The following is a 21,964-nucleotide window of genomic DNA, read 5'->3' on the forward strand; positions in this document are numbered from 1 at the left end:
CACACACACACACACACAGACAGTCCGTCAGGTTGTAAAAATCATGTTCATTAGCACAAGTGATTGTTTTCTTATGAATTATGAGCTGTTGTGTAACACACTGCTGCTAGTTTTCAAGCCCTCCTGTGGCGCAACACCAGTCCTCCAGGAGCTATATGCACCAGAGCATGACACGGACACACGCACGCACGTGCACACGTGGACACACACACACACCCACACACACGCACACGCACACACGCACGCACACACACACACACACACTGATACGCACGCAAGATGCGCACATGCAAACTTCTGTCGAACATTGTCCACTTTAACTGCCAGAGTAAAAGTGTAATAGTGTCACCCCACTGCCAGCGCAAACAAGTGTTTTTACCTACCTTTGAAAAGTCATGGAACATTTTCCATGATCGCTGTATCGCCTCATTACACGCACAGGGGTCTCGGGAGTCTCGAAGAAATATATATCCGCTTGCGGTAATCCGTTGCATAGCTGTGGCCAGTTGAATGTGCCCTGTTTTTGCCGTAAAGCAAGAGGAACGGAGATATAGCCATTTTCCCACAAGGAAGGTTTTGAAAAGAAGTGTCGTGCAGTCCGCCCTCTAGATATATCATAACTCTATGGGATGACACTCATGGGTGGCAAACCTCACACCGGAAGTTTGATGAAATACATTGCAGTGGATGGAGCCGGCTGGACCAGCTCATGAACAAACATTATTTCTGAACGATTGTGTCCTTTGTCATATGATCGGTTCAGGAATATAAAAAAAGACATATCACAGGTTGTTTTCTAATCACTTGCTTTTCAATGTGCACAGTACCTACATCATTTTATGGAGGCATCTAAACGAACAAAGACTGCTTGAGGGGCAGCAGCTGTGTGTGTGTGTGTGTGTGTGTGTGTGTATGTGTGTGTGTGTGTGTGTGTGTGTGTGTGTGTGTGTGTGTGTGTGTGTGTGTGTGTGTGTGTGTGTGTGTGTGTGTGTGTGATGAATGAAGTCCAGAGAGAGAAATGTTGACGGGTCAAACCTCTGTTCTTAAGCCAGACATAGGAAGTGACTACAGAACCGAATCAGAGCATGCTTTGCGTGCGTGTGTGCGTGCGTGCGTGCGTGTGGAGTATATTTCATATCATAATATACAAATCTCAGTCATATGTTTGCTTACAAGTAGCCTACAGACAGAAGAGTGGATTCAAACAGAGAGGTGCCGGTTTGTCTGAGTTGGGTGTGGGGGTTACAATTAACATTCTCTTTGTTGTTTACCTGGGAGACAGAGGTTCTATGCATCTGTCTCCATCCCCCTTCCTGCCCCAGATAAGTTGCAAATGTCTTGGGCAGGGGGTGGGGGCTCACCTTTGAAGTCTGACACACCCATACCTGTACCTCCTCTTTCTCTGAATGTGCTATAAAGACTATGACATGTAAGCTTGTAGTGTGTGTGTCACTCAGCGGCCGTCAGGCTGTTGTGTGGTGGGGACCTCAGGGTCTCCATAGAAAGCTGTTTGTACTATGCAATAAATGGAAGCAAAGAAACCTCACTGACACTGACTAGTGAAGACTCAAATTCATTCTACAACCCTTCATACTCACCACTGGAACAACAAATTATCTACAATATGGCGTTGTTGGCAACTACAAAAGTGCAGTAAAACCTTTAAGTCTGTGGTTTTCAGATACCACATATGGGTTGTCGGCAGTGGAAGAGATACCACACGTGCGTGCGCATATTTGTGTTACTAAACCTGTGAGGGCCAAATGTCCCCACAAGTATAGAATTTGAGAAATATACATTATGAAATGTCAATTTTCCTGGTCCTCACCAGTGTTGATTTTGTCGACTAAAACTATGACGTTCGTCAACCTGACAAAAACTAAATAAAAAATTAAGCTATGATGACTAAATCTAAAAGACTAAATATACTGACTAAATATATTTCGTCAACAAATAAAAACTAGACTAAAATGTTAGGGAGGGACTAGTGGAGAAGAGATCCAGTAGAACTAAAAGACAAGTCATTTTATGTTTGGTTGCGCTCAGGTGTTGTGCTCTGAAAATAGCAGATCTACACACTCACAACACGTCACATGCTACACATTGTGAGCTAGGAGATTGACTATTTTCAGCATGCAACCAAGTCAGCCATTACGACGCCATCAAGGCCTGCCAACATATGTAATAGAGTGAATTTGATTGAATATATAATTGCATCATATTTCTAAAGTGATAATCGGCTAGTATTGTCTGTTGATGACCTGCTCTGCTCTGAGATCGATTGCTCATGCCTGAGTAGGCCTGTAGGGGGAGCCACAGCCCACGTCCTCCATTCAATATACAACCGTTGAATGAGAGAAGACGTCTGTGTATTCTTTCATATATATATATATATATACTCCCCTGTTTCAGGTAATTATATGAGGAAAATGGTATCCGATGGATACAGATTGTGTCACGCAAGACCTGCACTTTGTGCTGTATGTGTTGTGAGGAATGAACAACGTTCTTAGTGTTTGTAGGGGTTTCACTGAGCTAAAACAGCCACATGAGCTAAGCTAAGCTAACGTAGCACAAGCTGCGTCTGCATGTTGTTGTCTGCATTTGTGTTGTTTCAAACCACTCGTTTATTGGTGGGATATGCTAATGTATGAAAGTAAGGATAAGAAATGGGAAACATTGCATTGAGTTAAAAGTGTTGATTAAAATGCAATGAATGAAAATAGTTAAAAATGGGTAATATTAATACTTGCTTACCTACAGTATATACAGTATTTACCTGGGGGTTCTGGAATGGAAGCGATGCTAAACAATGTTAATGATTACCTATACACTTGCCTGGTTCTATGATGGTGAAGATGTATCTGAATGTGATAATTGATTCAATATACAACCGTTGAATGAGAGAAGACGTCTGTGTATTCTTTCATATATATATATATATATACTCCCCTGTTTCAGGGGTTCAACATAATGGAGGCACTACTGAGATGAACGAAGTGAGGACCATCCTAGTATCCACAAGGACCCCTCTCATCGAGCATCTCCCCAAAACAACTCAGGCAGCAGAGGACAAAGTGGCTATAACAGAGGGCCAAAAGTTAATGGTACGTGTGTGTGCATTCTGAGGGAGCAGCAACGTTCATTGAAACAGTGGAACCCTTCTACACCAGCACTGTTGTCCACCTACCTGCTAAAATGGAGACTGAATTGGAGACCTTACAGCTAAAGATTAAAGGAGAATTGTACAGACTTACCACAGAGCAATTGATAAAAATCATTGACTTTCTACAGATATCAGGGTCACAAAAAGAGAATGTGACAGGCAAAACTCGCAATGCTCTTATCTCACATGTCATAACATTCGTTGAGAGTAATGATCTGAAAAGCCTTGAAGATGAAGGCATGGCAGACCTGCTGATTTTAAAGGATATGATGAACACTATTCAAGTTACCAGTGAAATTAGTTCATCAGCTACATCAAAACAGAACGAGGACCAGGAAAAATTGCAAAGGGAGCTAGAGGCACTGAAACTTGCTCTGCAGCAGAAGGAAAGTGAAATGCAGGGGTTGGTGAACAAAACGGTGGACCATACTCTAGACCACAACTCGCCACAAAAGAACATGGCACCGGCTCATCCAGATAGCGCACCCTGGCGCAAAGAGTACAAAATATCAGGTCAAATAGGAGAACTTGGACAGAAAGATAGACTCACGTTTTCTAGCCTGGCACGCCAAATCGAGAATGGGCTGAGCAAAGGCTATCCAGACCTAGAAATAGTGGACGCTGTGATCAGAGCTATTGTACCAGGCCTGCAGCTGCGGAGTTACCTTGAGGGAAAAAAAGACCTCACCTTACCTACCTTACGAAGAATCCTCAGATCTCATTATCAGGAGAGGAGTGCAACAGAGCTGTACAAACAACTTACCGCAGATGCCCAGGGTCAAAAGGAGACCCCACAGAACTTTCTCCTGCGTACAATGGACCTGAGACAGAAAATTCTGTTCGCCTCTCAAGAGGCAGAGTCTGGCCTTAAGTATGACCCCGCACTAGTACAGAGCCTTTTCATGCATACAGTACTTACTGGCCTACAGAGCGACAGTGTAAAGAGCGACCTACAACCTTACCTCCTAAAGACATCTACCTCAGATGAGTTGCTCCTGGAGAAACTTAATGTTGCATGCTCTAATGAAAAAGAAAGACATGATAAAAAGAGACAGAACTTACCTCCTCGTCCCACTAATGTCCATGTACTGCAGTCCAGTGATGTTCCTGTCGAAAAGAAATGTAACTCACTACAGCAGGCAACCACGCCCTCACCTGATTTGTTAACAGAGCTTAAAGAATTACGATCAGACATGGTGATGTTAAAGGATCTGAAAGCCGAGGTGGCCCACATCAGAGAAAGTATCCAGAAGCCAACACAGGGGCCTCAGCAATATCAGCCGGCGGGCAGAGAACAGGACAGCATGCCAGCTTACCACCCAATGCATGTACCACCACAGTATCCTCCCATGAGTAGAGAGCATGAAAATATGCCAGCCTACACTCATCAGTCAGGGCCGATACAGGGGCACTGGTCAGCTCAAGGACCGAGACCAATGAGAGAAACTGCACAGTTCCAACAGAGATTTGCACCCCAACGATTCTACCCAGCACCGCGTGCCCGACCTGTATGCCCCAACTGCAGACAGGATGGTGTGGAGAACTGCCAGCATTGCTACAATTGTGGAAGTAGTGAGCACTTCCGTGCTGGCTGCAGAATGTACAGAGAACCAAGACCAACCCGTGAGAGCCCTTTAAACGAAGAACGGTCGCTCCCACGGGACCGGAAGTGACCAGACAAATAAATGTGTCTCAATGCTGTGTAAATTGTGGAAGGAAAGAGGAAAATCAAACATTGAAACAGTGCTCTGTATGTAAGAAAACACTTTATTGTTCGAGAGAATGTCAAGTTATCCACTGGTCAGAACATAAAAACAGCTGTACACCAGGCAGCTGCTCAAGAGAAGAGAGACAAAGACCTTACACATGTCACAATATTAATGATAAAGGCAAGAACAGTCAGAGAAGAAATCACTCCACAGTGATTGATTTGGTGGGAAGGAAATGTCTCATCGATGTCTACTTACAAGGACAGAGAACTCGGATGCTATGGGATACGGGCTCACAGGTGTGCATTATAGATGAACAGTGGAAAGCGGAACACTTGCCTGGTGTAAAACTGAGAGATATCGCAGAGATTATCGATCCACTTGAACCCTTACAGCTTGAAGCTGCAAATGGAACCGAAATGCCCTATGTTGGTTATATTGAAGTGACATTTAGTCTGGCAGCTGACACTAAAGAGCTCCACATCCCAGTATTGGTGTTGAAAGGTAACCAGCAGTCTCTTCCCATACTTGGTTTTAATGTTATTGAGTGCATTGTGGTGAACAGTCAACAGAATCAGACAGAATACACTCATTCAGAGAACTTGGTGAAGACAGTGGAGATAGCTTTCCCAGGTTTGAAAAAGAACCAAGTAAGGGCTTTCATCAACGCAGTGAGCACAGAACAGATGTGTGAGTATCCAGTAAAAACAATGATTGGGAAAATCACTGTGCCAAAACATAGTGCGGTTCAGGTGAAATGTCGGGTGCAGGCAAGGCCCTTTGAAGAGGACACAACACTTGTATTTGAGCCAGATGAGAACCAGCAATGGCCAGAAGGGCTTGAATTTTGTGACACTCTCTTAGTAGTCAGGAAAGGAGCTTCACCAAATGTCACTGTGGATGTGCAGAACCCCACCAACCATGATATCATCTTATCAGGGAAAACCCTCATCGGCACTGCACAGCCCGTCAAGTCAATATACCCAGCCAGCATACTCGAAAAGGCTCACTCACCTGTTACTGTAAATCACATCCAGAATCAGGGTGCCAACAAGAATGACAGCAGTGAGGAGCTGTGGGACCCCCCTGTTGACCTGAGTCACATGGGTGGAGAGCAGAGAAAAACAGTAAGTCAAATGCTACGAGAAGAATCCAGCTCATTCTCCAGATCTGATAATGACATAGGCTATATTGAGAAGTTACAGTTGAAAATCTCATTGAAAGACAGTGACCCAGTGGCACGAACATATGTGTCTGTCCCGAAGCCTTTGTACCAGGAAATGAAGGAATACATACTTGATTTGATCACACAAGGCTGGGTTGAGAAATCAAACTCATCTTATTCTTCTCCTGTGGTTTGTGTAAGGAAAAAAGATGGCACACTGCGCTTATGTATAGACTACAGAGAGTTGAACAAGAAGACTCACCCTGACCGCCAACCCATCCCCAGGGTACAAGACATCATGGATAACCTGGGGGGGAACACCCTGTTTTCACTGTTGGACCAAGGAAAAGCGTACCACCAGGGGTTCATGGCCAAAGAAAGCAAGCACCTGACAGCCTTTGTGACCCCTTGGGGCTTGTATGAGTGGGTTAGAATCCCATTTGGGCTCATGAATGCACCTGCAGCATTCCAACGCTGCATGGAGGAGTGTTTAGATGATTTGAGGGATGAGATATGTGTTCCATATCTGGATGACACCATTGTTTTTAGCAAAACGTTTGAAACCCATGTCAACGATGTCAGAAGAGTACTACAGCGCCTGCGGCAGTATGGGATTAAACTCAAGCCAAGCAAGTGCGACCTCTTCAAGACTCAAGTCCGGTATCTTGGAAGAATTGTGTCTGCAGAAGGTAGCAGAATGGACCCAGCCGATACTGCAGCCGTACGGGCTCTGAAAGACAAAAAGCCAAAGACTGTTGGTGAGCTGAGAGGTATTATGGGCTTATTAAGCTACTATAGGCAATATATAAAAGATTTTTCACGCATCGCCAGCCCGCTCTACGACCTACTCAAAGGGCCGGAGGAAGAAAAAAACAGACAATACAAAGGAAGGACACTGCAGACAAAGGCAAAGACCAGAGGGGTACCGTCAAGCACGCCAGTCAAGTGGACAGACATGCACCAACAAATCCTAGAGCAGCTGATTGACTGTTTAGTTCAGCCTCCAGTCCTTGGATTTCCAGACTTTTCTCAGCCTTTTATCCTTCACACAGACGCGTCCAACAAAGGATTAGGAGCTGTGTTATATCAGCGACAGACTGGGAAACTCAGAGTCATTGCGTATGGATCACGGACTTTGACAGCACCAGAGAAAAACTACAATCTCCACTCAGGGAAATTGGAGTTTCTGGCTCTTAAATGGGCCATCACCGACAAGTTTCGTGATTATTTATATTACGCCTCATTCTTCACAGTGTACAGTGATAATAACCCACTCACATATGTGTTATCCACCGCCAAATTAAATGCAACAGGAAGTCGATGGGTCGCAGAACTTGCTGATTTCCATTTCACCATTAAATACCGCCCAGGAAAAGAGAATATAGATGCGGACAGTTTGTCTAGGATGCCAATAGACATGGAGACACTAATGCGACACTGTACAGAGGAGATGTCGTATGAGGCGGTGGGAGCAACTTCACAGGCGGTAGGTGCACAGCAAGAGTCCAACATCTCATGGTCGATGGGTGTCTCGGCTACGGGTGCAGTAACAACCAGAAATGCATCTATTGTACCATTCACAGCAGCAGAGATACAACGGAGCCAGAGGGACGACCCACACATAGAACCGGTGGTGCAGTACAAACTGTCAGGAACGAGACCAGTGGGGAGGGAACTGAGAAGTCTCAGCATGCACAGTCGATGCCTGTTGAGGGAATGGGATAGACTTGAGATATGTGAAGGTGGAGTTCTCTACAGAAAAACAGCAAACCGAAGACAACTGGTGCTACCAGAAAGGCATAGAGCTACAGTGCTCAAGGAACTACATGATGAAATGGGCCATCAAGGAATAGACAGGACAACATCACTGATACGAGAAAGATTCTTCTGGCCATATATGCAAAGAGAAGTGGAGCAGTATGTCCTTAGAAGTTGTACCTGTCTGAAACAGAAAACACCCTGCCGGCAGACGAGAGCACCACTCACCAGTATTATCACGACCCAGCCGTTTGAGCTCGTCTCAATCGACTTCCTCCACCTTGAGAAGTGCAAGGGTGGTTATGAATATATACTTGTGATCATTGACCACTTCACTCGCTTCGCCCAGGCGTATGCTACCACAAATAAGTCAGGGAAAACTGTGGCTGATAAAATCTTTAATGACTATGCACTCAAGTGGGGCTTTCCGTCGAGGATTCACCATGACCAAGGTGGGGAGTTTGAGAATCAGCTCTTCTCCCAACTGAGCAAGTACTGTGGTGTCGCTGGGTCGAGGACAACGCCCTACCACCCACAGGGAAATGGACAAGTAGAGCGCTTTAATCGCTCGTTACTTCAGATGTTGAAGACGCTTACTGACCAACAAAAGACAAATTGGAAGGATTCTTTGAATAAGATGATACACGCATACAATTGCACTCGGTGTGAAGTAACAGGGTTCTCCCCATTCTACCTCCTCTTTGGGCGGTCCCCACGACTACCCATCGATATGCTATTCAACTTGAATCCTGAACCAAGGGGTGGCAGTCACAGTGACTATGTGGAGAAATGGAAGAAAGGGATGGAAGAGGCCTATAAGATCACACAAGGAAACATGCATAAAGCTACAGTAAAGAGCAAGAGAGCTTATGATACCAAGGTGAGGAGCTCAGCATTGTACCCAGGGGACCGTGTTTTAGTGAGGAACATGACACCTCGCGGAGGCCCGGGCAAGTTGAGAAATCATTGGGAAGACACTATCCATACTGTTGTTCGTCAAGTGGGAAAAGATGTACCAGTTTATGAGCTGAAACCAGAACAAGGAAAAGGGAGATCCAGGGTATTGCACCGCAATCTTCTCTTGCCCTGTGACCACCTACCACTGGAAGCTCAGGTACAACCACGCGTGAAACCACGGAGAGGAGCAGCAGAGACAAATAAAGACATTGATGAAGTGGATGAAGAGGATGAAGAAGAGGAGTACTACTTGGTGGATATGCCACTTCAACGGCCATGCCAGCCACCCGATCAGCCGGGTGAAGCTCAAACGGAGGAACCTGTTGACAGTTGGCTATCTCAGCCGGAGGACATAGGTGAATGGGGGGACTCAGTTGACCCTCTACCCGAACACGAGGAGAGCCAAGTGGATTACTTACCTGACAGCAACGGAAACCAAGTCACAAACGTACCTGAGAACGCTCAATTGGAGAACTTACCTGTGGGAGAAATACCTCAGTCACCAGTTCAAGGTGTTGAAGAGGAGCAGGCATCTCACCGGCCTCAGAGAGAGTGTAGACCACCAAAGATCTTCACGTATGACCAGCTTGGAAATCCAACTTGTCACAACATAGGAGCGCTGCCTTATTATGCAAATTCCCAAGTGCCATGGACAGTTCCGATGCTGCCTTACTACTACCAGCCTCCCTTCATTTATGGAATATAGACTGTTGAATTTGCACCCATTTTCATGCACACTCAGCATCATACACTGTCACCCACTCGTGGACTTGAAACAAAGCCGGGCGTCAGACATACTCACAGACTGTTACACACACACACAACGAACAACTAACGTGGACTTACAACAAAGCCATGAAGATTGACGCCTATAACGAGGGTATAAAAAGAGTTCCAGAATGTAACGTTGCATTGAACTGTACTTGTAAAAATGAAAAAAAGAGTTCCAGATTGTAACTACACATGTGCATTGAAATATATTTGTGAAAAGAGTTCCGGAATTGTAAAAAGAAAAAGAGTTCCAGATTGTAACCACACACCACACACAAGGGTCAAAGGTCACAATGTTGTGGACAACATCTATTTTTGAGGGGGAGTATGTAATAGAGTGAATTTGATTGAATATATAATTGCATCATATTTCTAAAGTGATAATCGGCTAGTATTGTCTGTTGATGACCTGCTCTGCTCTGAGATCGATTGCTCATGCCTGAGTAGGCCTGTAGGGGGAGCCACAGCCCACGTCCTCCATTCAATATACAACCGTTGAATGAGAGAAGACGTCTGTGTATTCTTTCATATATATATATATATATACTCCCCTGTTTCAGGTAATTATATGAGGAAAATGGTATCCGATGGATACAGATTGTGTCACGCAAGACCTGCACTTTGTGCTGTATGTGTTGTGAGGAATGAACAACGTTCTTAGTGTTTGTAGGGGTTTCACTGAGCTAAAACAGCCACATGAGCTAAGCTAAGCTAACGTAGCACAAGCTGCGTCTGCATGTTGTTGTCTGCATTTGTGTTGTTTCAAACCACTCGTTTATTGGTGGGATATGCTAATGTATGAAAGTAAGGATAAGAAATGGGAAACATTGCATTGAGTTAAAAGTGTTGATTAAAATGCAATGAATGAAAATAGTTAAAAATGGGTAATATTAATACTTGCTTACCTACAGTATATACAGTATTTACCTGGGGGTTCTGGAATGGAAGCGATGCTAAACAATGTTAATGATTACCTATACACTTGCCTGGTTCTATGATGGTGAAGATGTATCTGAATGTGATAATTGATTCAATATACAACCGTTGAATGAGAGAAGACGTCTGTGTATTCTTTCATATATATATATATATATACTCCCCTGTTTCAGGGGTTCAACACATACATTTTAGTCGACTAAATCAACTGTAGATTTAATCGACTATAGTCTCATGATATTTAGTCGACTAAAACTAGACAAAAACATTTCAGAAGACTAAAATAGGACTAAAACTAATTTTATTAAAAAGACTATGACTAAAACTAAATCACAATTTGCTGTCAAAATCGACACTGGTCCTCACAAGATAAATGTCTGTTTTATGGTTGAAAAAGATGTGCGGGCAGTTTGTACTTATAGTTGCGTTCCCGGTGGTGTGCACCGAAAATAGCCGATCTACAAGCTCACAACACGTCCACGTTGTATGAGCTTGTATAGATCCACTATTTCTTTAGTCCATGCCCTGTTTTACCTAGTTTTTAATTTGACTCATTTAGTGTAGCCTATAGGGTCCCATGAAATTGTTTGGTTGCCTATGCTGTTTTTATGCCATGTTTTTAAACTCTGTAGCACTTTGAGATATGCAAGAGTGTAAAGGCACTGAACTGGGCTCCGTTTTGATGTTGGCATTATTAAAGGGACATTTCGCCGATTTTGCAACCAGATCTTATTTTAATGAAGTTTACGACTCAAGAAACAAGATCCTGTTTTTTTTTGTGTTTATAATCTGTGTTTTTAGATATCTAGTAATCTTCGACTTTCTTGTGACGTAATTGACGTCACGACGGTATGGTCTCATTCCTTTCCGCACTACATGTTGTCTCGACGCGTCTCAGTCAGACCAGCTCCAAAGACAGCCCCAAGGGGTGTCCCCAAGATTTGGTCCAACCTTGAACCGTCTTGGATTCCACCCCAAAGAGTTGTAAATAATCCCCACCCCTTTAGCTGCGTTCCCCGTTCAGATTCGTATCATCAGATTTGTATCATGGCGTCAGCACGCACATCTGAGTCAGAGCATTCCATGGAGGAAGATGACTATTTTCAAGTTATTGCTGATTCTGAAACACAGCAGGGATATTTATTTGAACCGGAGTATAGCGGATGGGTCGCTCATCATTCGAATACCAAAACTCAGAAGACAGTTGAGTGGCAGTAAATGACTGGCTGGTGGCTGCTGTTTATGTTATCAAATCACTACATTGCCCTAAATGGCGAGATATTGACATGGGAAGGATGATTAAAAAAATCATTATGTCTGTATTAACCTTGATGTCTGTATAAGAAATGACTTTGTACAGGTGGAAAACTTTAGTTAAATTTGCAGAGTGACGCATTACTTTACCTGAGTTACATCTTATGATAGTTGTACTTGAATGTTGACATGAAATAATAATCCTGTTTAGTGTTTCATAAGCGCAAGCGTGAAAGAATCCAAATACAGCGTGGAGCGAAGGTAAACACTGTTGAAGGATAGGATCACAATACCAAGGATTCGACAGTTATGTCGCTACTATGCTACACGGAAGTAGAACGGCATAACGATACCAAGGATTTGTCAGTGATGTGACATCACTAACGAATCCTTGGACATGAAGGATGAGATGGACGCTTCTGACTTCCAGTGCTGCCAGATATTGTGAAAGAAATAAGAAACCAGGTCTATGAAAACAAGCCCAAAAGAAGATAACTAGGCCATGAGCACTTTAAACCTAGACGTGGGATATTATATATTTGAAAATTGCCAATCTACAAGCTCACAACGCGTCGCGATGTTACCCATTGTGAGCTTGTAGATTTTTTTTATTTTCCAAAAAATCTTGAGGGGAAAAAGTGCAAAATGTGGAATATTTTTTAATCGTTTTAACAACACATATTTGGTAGGGGCTCCCTGGCACAAATTATAATTTCAGATGGGGGTCCGTGGAAAAATACATGAACATGTTTGAGAACCACTGGTTTAAACAACAATCAAAACATTTGGATACAAGCCCAAATATCAATTACATTTTAGAAAGAAGCCGCTTATAATAAGTAGACATGGCAACACTGTCGAACACTGGCACACATGTTGTGTGTTGTTGTTGAAGATCACACCCACATGCAGCCTCCACTCCCCACACGGAGGGGCAGTGCACCAAAGCATTATGGTCATTGTAGTATTGCAGCAGTCCAGTCAAACCCTAGTCAAACACACAGATTTAATTATTTTTCTGGCCATAGGGTGCAAATTTTAAATTGTTCTACTGTAATCTACTACAAATACTATTAACATTGAGTGCTTGCAGTTTCTTCCAGGGGTGAAATGCTCCTTTAAGGGTTTGAGGCCTATAAAGCTCGAAGCCTTATTGCATTCCTTGGCTTTCTCTTTCCTCTGCCGTTTTTTCAGTTCTGGCCTAACCGCGTGGTCACTTTTTACGAAACTCGGCAATATGGTATGCCAAACGGCGAAGACACGAAACTCACAACCATTGGCCCAAAGGGTGGCGCTGTAGCACTCAATTGAAAATGCCAACTTTGAACAGGTACAACTCATGCCCTGTTTGACCTACAGCCAATGAAATGATACACACATGCGTCTCCTCATGCCTAACAACTTTCGTACTCTGACTTTTGACCTCTGACCTTTAGATCTCCAACCATTTTGAATTATATGAAAAACAGTAAAAATCTATATCCTCCTGGGATCTTTGAGCAATCTGCACAACACTGTTTACACATGAGCTTTGGACCTATGCCGACAAAATTAAGGAAGCGGATTTTCCATAAATGAAAACATTACGTTTTTACGAGCCAATGAATATTGCAGTTTTATGACAATTATTCATCTGCCCCTAACACATGCATGCAGACTCACATTTGTTTGAAACTTTACAGTAATGTAGAGGGTCATTCCAAATATCACTGAAACCAATCTTACTCCAATTGGCCAAAGGGGGGAGCTATAGCAATTTTTTGAAAATGCAAACTTTAAACAGGCAAAAGTCATGCCTCGTTTGGCCGACAGCCGTGAAATTTGCTTACACATGTGCCTTGACTCATGAGGAACACATATATCACTTCGACCAGTAAGCTCCGCCCTTAGATTGTCTGCAATTTTGGAGGAACAATTGGAGGCAATTAATTGTGGCCAGGGCCAAAAGAAAGAACAAACTGAAAGAACTATTAAAGCAATTAATCTCAACGATAACATAACATATCACCCAGAAGAGATTAATCAAGCTTTCTTTGAATTCTATAATACACTCTACAAATCTCAAAGTTCTCATTCACAAGAACAATTGGACCAATACTTACAAAATAAAAAAATGCCAAAATTATCAGAATTAGACCAACAATACCTTAACTCCTCATTTACAAAAGAATAAGTTCTGGCCACAATTAAGTTAATGCCTACAAATAAAAGCCCAGGACCAGTTTTTCTGCTGAATTTTATAGAGAATTTTGGACTGAACTTCACCCCATGTTTATGGCAATGATGCATATTTTTTGTCATAACAGAATACTCCCTCAATCAATGAACCTGGCACATATCACAGTACAGCACAAAAGTGCCAAAGATCCTTTAAATTTTTCATCATATAGACCTATTAGTCTTCTAGATCATGATTATAAGATCATAACCAAAGATATTTTGCCTACAACTATTAATCCAGACCAATCAGGTTTCATAAAGGGGAGATATTCTTCTGACAATACAAGGAGACTTTTGAATGTAATAAATCATTTGGACACTAGTCGGAGCCCTTCTCTGCTCCTATCTCTGGACGCGGAGAAGGCCTTCGACAGAGTGGAATGGAACTTTCTTTTCTCTATTCTTGATAAACTTGATATGGGACAGAACTTTACTGCTTGGATTAAAGCAATCTATAAAAACCCCAAAGCAGCCGTCATTACCAATGGAACTTCCTCTGACTTTTTTGCATTAACAAGAGGGACAAGGATGCCCATTGTCAAGTTCACTTTTTGCGATGGTGATTGAATTGTTGGCGTCATGTGTGCGAGACAATATCAACATTGAAGGACTGAAAATTAATAATGAGGAACATAAAATATCTCTATACGCAGATGATATTATTCTATACATAAAAGAACCAGAACGGTCTTTATCATATTTATATAATGAAATAGAACAATTTGGAAAATACTACATAAGTCGAATTTCAATAAATCTAATGCTTGTCTCCTGAACATGACGCCAACGGAAACAATGTATGAATCATATCATTTTAATTGGTCTCCAGAAGGGTTTAAATATTTAGGAATAAACATTACGCCGCAACTAGAGAACTTGTACAAAGAAAACTATTGTCCTCTTAAAGAAAATTGATCTGTGTAAATGGTCCACGCTCCCACTATTACATTACATTACATTACATTACAATCATTTAGCAGACGCTTTTATCCAAAGCGACTTACAATAAGTGCATTCAACATAGGTAGGGAACGAAACTACTAATCACCAGAAGTCTTAAGTGCATTTCCTGCAAAAACAAGCAACCAAGAGTATACCAAGCGCTAAGGTAAAAGTGCAATATATCAGCTACCTACTTTCTTAAACAGATGAGACAAAATAGCAAAATCAAATGAGCACGAGCTAAAACAAATAAGTGTATCGACTAAACAAGATCCAATAAAACAATACAAAAATAAAACAAGAGTTCGTACAACTAGTTAACAACAAGTAGGCCAGGCAAAGAGGAAGGGTAGTGTTTCCTGAAGAGGTGGGTTTTCAGCCTGCGGCGAAAGATGGGCAGTGACTCTGCTGTCCTGACATCAGTGGGAAGTTCATTCCACCACTGTGGGGCCAGAACAGAAAAAAGTTGTGACCGTGTCGATCGACCAGAAGGACCCTTGAGTGACGAGGCAATCAGTCGCCCCGAGGTGGCAGACCGAAGTGGTCGGGCAGGGGTGTAGGCATCGACCATAGCCCGGAGGTAAGAAGGAGCTGTTCCTTTCACTGCCCTATAGGCTAGTACCAGGGTTTTAAACTGAATGCGAGCCGCTACGGGGAGCCAGTACAGAGAACGGAGAAGGATAGTTGTGTGGGAGAACTTGGGGCGGTTGAACACCAGACGAGCCGCAGCTTTCTGAACAAGCTCCAGAGGTCTGATGGCTGATGCCGGAGCACCAGCAAGGAGGGAGTTGCAGTAGTCCAGGCGGGAGATGACTAGAGCCTGGATGAGCACCTGGGCTGCCTTCTCCGTGAGGAAGGGGCGAATTCTCCTGATGTTGTAGAGGAGGAATCTGCAGGACCGTGTCACTGATGCGATGTTAGCCGAGAACGACAGTTGATCGTCCAAGGTCACACCCAGATTCTTCGCAGTCCGAGTTGACGTCACCACAGCATTATCAATGGTGATGGCCATGTCTCGGTGCGGACAGCCCTTCCCCGGGAGGAACATCAGCTCGGTCTTGTCCAGGTTGAGCTTCAGGTGGTTCGTCGACATCCACACCGAGATGTCAGCCAGACAAGCAGCAATGCGTGCCTCCACTTGTGTGTCAGAGGGGGGGAATGAGAGGATCAGCTGGGTGTCATCGGCATAGCAGTGGTAGGAAAAGCCATGGGAGTGGATGACAGCACCAAGAGATGTAGTGTAGAGAGAGAAAAGAAGAGGACCCAGAACTGAGCCTTGGGGAACCCCAGTAGTGAGCCTGTGTGGTTCTGACACAGACCCTCTCAGCATCACCTGGTAGGAGCGACCCGTCAGGTAGGATGCAAACAGGGAGAGTGCAGAGCCTGAGACACCCATCCCCTCGAGGGTGGAGAGGAGGATCTGATGGTTCAACGTGTCGAACGCTGCAGACAGGTCCAGGAGTATCAGGACGGAGGAGAGAGAGTTCGCTCTAGCGGCATGGAGCGACTCCGTCACTGCCAGGAGGGCAGTCTCTGTCGAGTGACCCACTTTGAACCCAGACTGGTTGGAGTCCAGGAGGTTGTTCTGGTGGAGGTAGGAGGACAGTTGTTTAAAGACAGCACGTTCGAGAGTTTTAGATAAGAAGGATAGAAGGGAAACCGGTCTGTAGTTCTTGATCTCAGAGGGGTCAAGTGTCGGTTTCTTCAGGAGGGGGGTGACTCTGGCAGTCTTGAAAGCAGAGGGAAAGTAGCCAGACGTCAGAGAGGTGTTAATAAGGTGGGTTAAGAAGGGAAGAAGTTCAGGTGCAATAGACTGCAGCAGAGTGGATGGGACCGGGTCCAGAGAGCATGAGGTGGGGCGACTAGAGGTAACTAGTCGCCATGAGGTGGGGCGACTAGAGGTAACTATCTCTGCTGGGAAGAATTAATGTGATAAGAATGAACATCCTTCCAAGATTGAATTTCCTTTTTCAAATGATACCATGTTACTTATCTACATATTTTTTTAAATTTCTGAACAGAAATTTTTAAATTTTATTTGGTGCAACAAAATGCCTAGGATAAAGTTACTGACACTTATGAAGCCAGAATCTATGGGAGGCCTTGGTCTTCCCAATCTCCAACATTATTTTTGGTCATTACGAAATGTACTGTCATGGACGTTGGGAAGACAAGACTCACAATGGTTTCAGTTAGAAGCAAAATGTGTTGACCCATTACCATTGGACTCTCTCATATTTATAAAACAGTTCAACAAAATAAGAAACATAGGTAACTGTTTCACTGTTCTTAACACACTTCGTGCTTGGGAGGATTGTTAAAAAAAACTTGGCATCATTAATTATACTTCCATACATTCTCCTATCTATCGCAATCCTGATCTAGACAAACATCTAACCTCAATTAATATACAGAGGTGGGCCCAGTTGGGGATAAGTCAATTCAAAGACTTGTTTCATACAAATATGCAGTTAAAATCATTTATAGAATTAAGAACAGAATACATCCCAAATACTGACTTATTCAAATACTTACAAATGCGAAATATTATACATTCACTTAGAAGAGAAAATAAATTAAGACTAGAATTATATGAAATAGAAGAAACATTAATGTTATCGACCACAATTAAAGGTAAAATTAGTGAATTGTATGATTGATCACTCATCTTTTTCGCCCTTGTTGAGGATTTGGGAGACAGATTTAACAATGAAATTAGAGGAAAACACCTGGCTAAATATTTGTGATTTTTTTTTATTATTTGTTTTAATTTGACTTGTCCCCATGTGTCTACTTACTAAATGAATTGCCTAATATACAGATGGATCCAAAAAAATACAGATTGTTAATTATCATAACATACTTTGCTAAGAAATGTATTCTTCTATTATGGAAAAATGAAGCTTCACCCACTTTTAAGATGTTTCAGGATCAGATATCTCAACTTCTTCCACTAGAAAAACGTACCTTTGAAAAACAGGGCCGGGAACAAATGTTCCAAGACCTATGGAATCCACTGATTTCCCTACTAAGCAATGAGACTGTTGATTGATGTGGTTAATGTGGTTCTGCTATAAAAATAAAAATAAATGTATATGATGTGTGCTGTCTACACGCTGAAGGTTGTTGTTGTTGTTGTTATTATTGCCATTATTGTTTATTTATTCTTTCTTTATTTTTCTTTATTATTACTGTTTTGTTTTTATTTCGTTTTGTTTGCCAATGGGGTGGGGGGGAGGGACTAAGGAATGGGATGATTGTGGAATGCTGTGGGGCAAATATTTACTGTACCCTGCGATTTCTCAAAAAAAAAAAAAAAAAAAAAGATTGCCCGCAATTTTGAGCAGGTTGAAAAACATTTAAACCCAGGATTTCTGAGCAATTTGCGTGAAACTGTGTCATCTGTGTGAACTTTTTCACCAGTTCAGGTTAGGGCATTCACCAAAAAGTCGACTTCGACTTGAGTCGACTTAATTAACACAAGTCGACTCCCACCTGGTGAAGTCGAAAGTTGTTGTTTTTTTTTTTGTTTTTTTTCCTTTAAGTTTTTTTTTTTTTTTTTTTCATGTGTGTGTGGGCGGTGGGTGCGGAGTGCAAACCCGGTCTCTGATTGGTTTACCCTGATAGTGTATCCTACATTTAACCAATAATCACTTCATGTTTAAAATCAAGGGGCGGTACTTAGCGCGGTGGAGGGAAAATGAACAGAAGCCGACAACAACAATGCAGGCAGTGGGGCGGCCATAGCTGAGTGGTTAGTGAGCCCGCCTAGGGAACCAGCTGGCCCTGGTTGCCCCAGGTTCGATTCCAGGCTATCCCAGCATATGTGCCGATGATATGAAATTTGTCCCTGAGCAAGACTCTTAACCCCAATTGCTCACAGGTTCTCATTGGAAACAAGACCGCAAGGACTTTCATGAACGACCTGTTAAAAGGAATTATCCTTATCCTTTAGACATGGCGGATTCAGAGGATTCAGCTACGCAGAAAAACAAACACAGTCACAGATCATCTGTGTGGAAGTACTTCACTCTAGATGATGAAGAACGTACAGTGACCTGTACACTATGCAAGAAGTGCTACAAGTACAACAAGAATACGAGCGTTATGCTCGGCCATCTGAAAACGCATCCAGTTAACCTGAATAATGACGGGAGTGGTGGGAGTGCGAGTGGTCCAGTGCAGAAGGTCATGAGCAACTACACAAAAAAGCATCTAACAGATCAGAAAAAACAGCACATCACGGGTTTGCTCGTTAATTTCATCGTCAAAGACGTGCGACCTTTGGCTGCAGTGCAAGGGGAAGGCTTCAAAGCAATACTGAAATATTTTGAACCGGACTACACAGTCCCGAGCCACACAACACTGTGGAATAATATCAACCGGCAGTGTGACGCCCTAAAAAAGAGCATCAAGGAGGATATGAAAGGCAGGAGCGTGTCGCTAACAACTGACTTATGGACATCCCCAACCATGGAGCCTTACATCACAATTACTGCTCATTATATTACAGACGGGTGGAACATGAAAGCCAGAGTCCTGACTACCTCTCTCATGACGGAGCGACACACAGCTGTCAACATCTCAGCTCGCCTGGATGCAACAATAAAAGAGTGGGGCATACAGGCGTTTTGTACGGTGCACGATAATGCCTCAAACATGAACCTGGCCTTGGAAATGTGCGAGATGTCCCCACAAGACCTAGGATGCACCGGGCACACTCTTCAGTTGGCAATAAAAGCTGGATTAGTCCTACCTGAAATCACCAAGACCGTCAATGCAGCCAGACGCATTGTAAGTCATTTTCGCCACTCATGCGTGGCAAGTGGTGCTCTGAAGAAAAAACAGTCTGACCTGAACGTGACCAAAAAAAATAAACTCCAAAATGACTGTGCGGTTCGGTGGAATTCCACTTTCATGATGCTGGAGCGCTTGCACGAGCAAAGAATCCCTGTGCAGGCTGTTCTGGCAGATGAAACAGTCACAAAGCCAAGTGTTCTGAAGACCCTCACCATGCGAGCGTCACATTGGGAGCTCATAGAGCAACTTATTCCTGTGTTAGGTCCCCTGGCAAAGGCTACCAAAGTGATGTGTGGCGAGTTGCACGTTGGCCTGTCTTTCATCTATCCCGTGATTTTAAACGTCATCAACACCACCCTCGGTGTCCAGGAGTCGGACTTGGGTGCGATCCGCTCCTTCAAAACCACTGTGAAAAAACAGCTGCAAACGCGCTTCAAACTAGAGTCTGAAGGCCTGGCAGAGTCAATTCCCATCATCGCCTGTCTGCTAGACCCCCGCTTCAAACATCTGCTGTTCCTCCCATCCAGCACGAGAGATGATGCCCACGACCACCTGCACAAGCTGCTGCGAGAGGAGACAGACCCACCCCAGCCTCCCCAGGCGCCTGCCACAGCTGCTACAGGTAACGTTAGGCCTACAGTCCAGTCTATTAATCATTTTGTCAAGTGAAATTACTTATTTTGTCACAATAGCCTACGTCACTAGATACAGCTGCTTTCGTAGCTATCCAGGTTATTGTTAATGTATTATACAAAAAAATCATTAGTTTTCATTTTTATATTTATTTCGTAAAACTATAATTACCTTGGTGGCTATTGAAATGTAGGTCTGATCTTTTATACAATTTGGCTGTAATTATTACCTAATTATTCTTGCGTATATGTGGTTGTTTGTGAAGAAACTGATCAGCGTTATTAATTGCCGTTGCAGCTGAAAATGATGACGGCGAAGATGATGATGACGATGATGACATCCAAGCTGAGGACGTTGGTGCTGCGCCGGGCCCGGTGATGAAGAAATCCAGACTGGAAAGTGACTTTGAGGAACTTTTTGGACCACACTATGAAAGCGGGAAGAAAGAGGGTCGCTCCACTCCAGCCGAGGAGCTGCGGGATTATTTCGCAACACCTCACATTCCCACCATGGAGAACCCACTTAAATGGTGGGCCCGGAACCAGGGCCAGTTCCCTAGATTAGCCAAACTGGCTCATCGATACTTGGCTGTGCCAGCTACCAGCACCCCCAGCGAGAGAGTGTTCTCTCTGGCCGGGAATACCATCACCCGACAGCGGGCAAGCCTTCATCCTGAACATGTTGATACCCTCATCTTCCTCCATGAAAACCAGGAGCGCAAGGCCAAGACTGTGAAAGAGGATGACAGCGACGAAGAATAGGATCACTGGTGCTATTGACAGTGGACTTTAATACCATTGGAATATTATTTAACGTTTTATTGGGATTACTTGATTCTCGTTTTATTTCTAAAGGATATCTGGGTGAGTTTTGAATTATATTATTTATTTGTATAAGTTGAAGTTGTCTTCTGAGAGTTGACCATGGGCAGCGCATTTTGAAAAAGCTTTAATGTTTGGTTTGGCTACATTTCGTTTATTATTTTATTATAACTCAAGCTGACTTGTTTTGGGGTGTGCAATTAAACCCTTCAATTTGGTTTATGAATGTCTGAAAGATGCGCTAACTGGTGTTATTGTAAAGCCAAGCTGACGTTTATTTTGGGGTTTTAAACCTTGGATTTTCGATTACATTTCACAATGGAAAGTATCTCTAACTGGCTTATTCTTATTCTATTCATTAGCCTATTGTATAGGCAAGCTGTTGTTTTTGGGTGTGAATTTTCGGATTCTGATTATTATTATTTCAGTCAGTGTACTGTGTTTTGATTCTGAGCTGTTAATGGTAAAAAAAAAAAGAGAGAAAAGAAATAGAATGAAAACGCACATGATTGTATGTTGTGAAAGTGAAGACACAGATATCTTTTTCAATACAAGTAAAGTTGCTCAATTTGGACAGCAGTGTGTCAGTGTGGTTTCTCCTTATATGGCGCTGGTTTCCTTTTTGCTTGATATTGTTTGACGAAACGATCACTAGTACACATGAAAGAAGACCCTTCACATCTAAATCTAATAGAGAATTTTAAATTTTAAGAATCGGTTCAGAATTGAATGAGTACGGCTATAGTTAAATGTGAACCTCTTTCTGCTATAAATATGCATGGACCATTCTGCGCGCCCCTCGGCTGCGACGTACATTTTTTTTGTACCGAAT

The 21,964-nt window shown here is 43.1% G+C and overlaps 1 protein-coding gene across 1 annotated transcript; it reads left to right on the plus strand.

Moving 5' to 3' along the window:
- Positions 1 to 18,835: 18,835 nt before the first annotated feature.
- LOC308080621 (E3 SUMO-protein ligase ZBED1-like) lies at positions 18,836 to 21,072 on the plus strand (the record flags this gene model as incomplete). The annotated part of the gene is made up of 2 exons (XM_080422513.1): positions 18,836 to 20,300; positions 20,609 to 21,072. 2 exons carry the CDS (start codon positions 18,836 to 18,838, stop codon positions 21,070 to 21,072), a joined length of 1,929 nt encoding a protein of 642 aa, XP_080278639.1.
- Positions 21,073 to 21,964: the final 892 nt, after the last annotated feature.

Source organism: Gymnoscopelus braueri (assembly GCF_963280865.1).
Source record: "Gymnoscopelus braueri genome assembly, chromosome: 24".
NCBI classification, from domain to species: Eukaryota; Metazoa; Chordata; class Actinopteri; order Myctophiformes; family Myctophidae; genus Gymnoscopelus; species Gymnoscopelus braueri.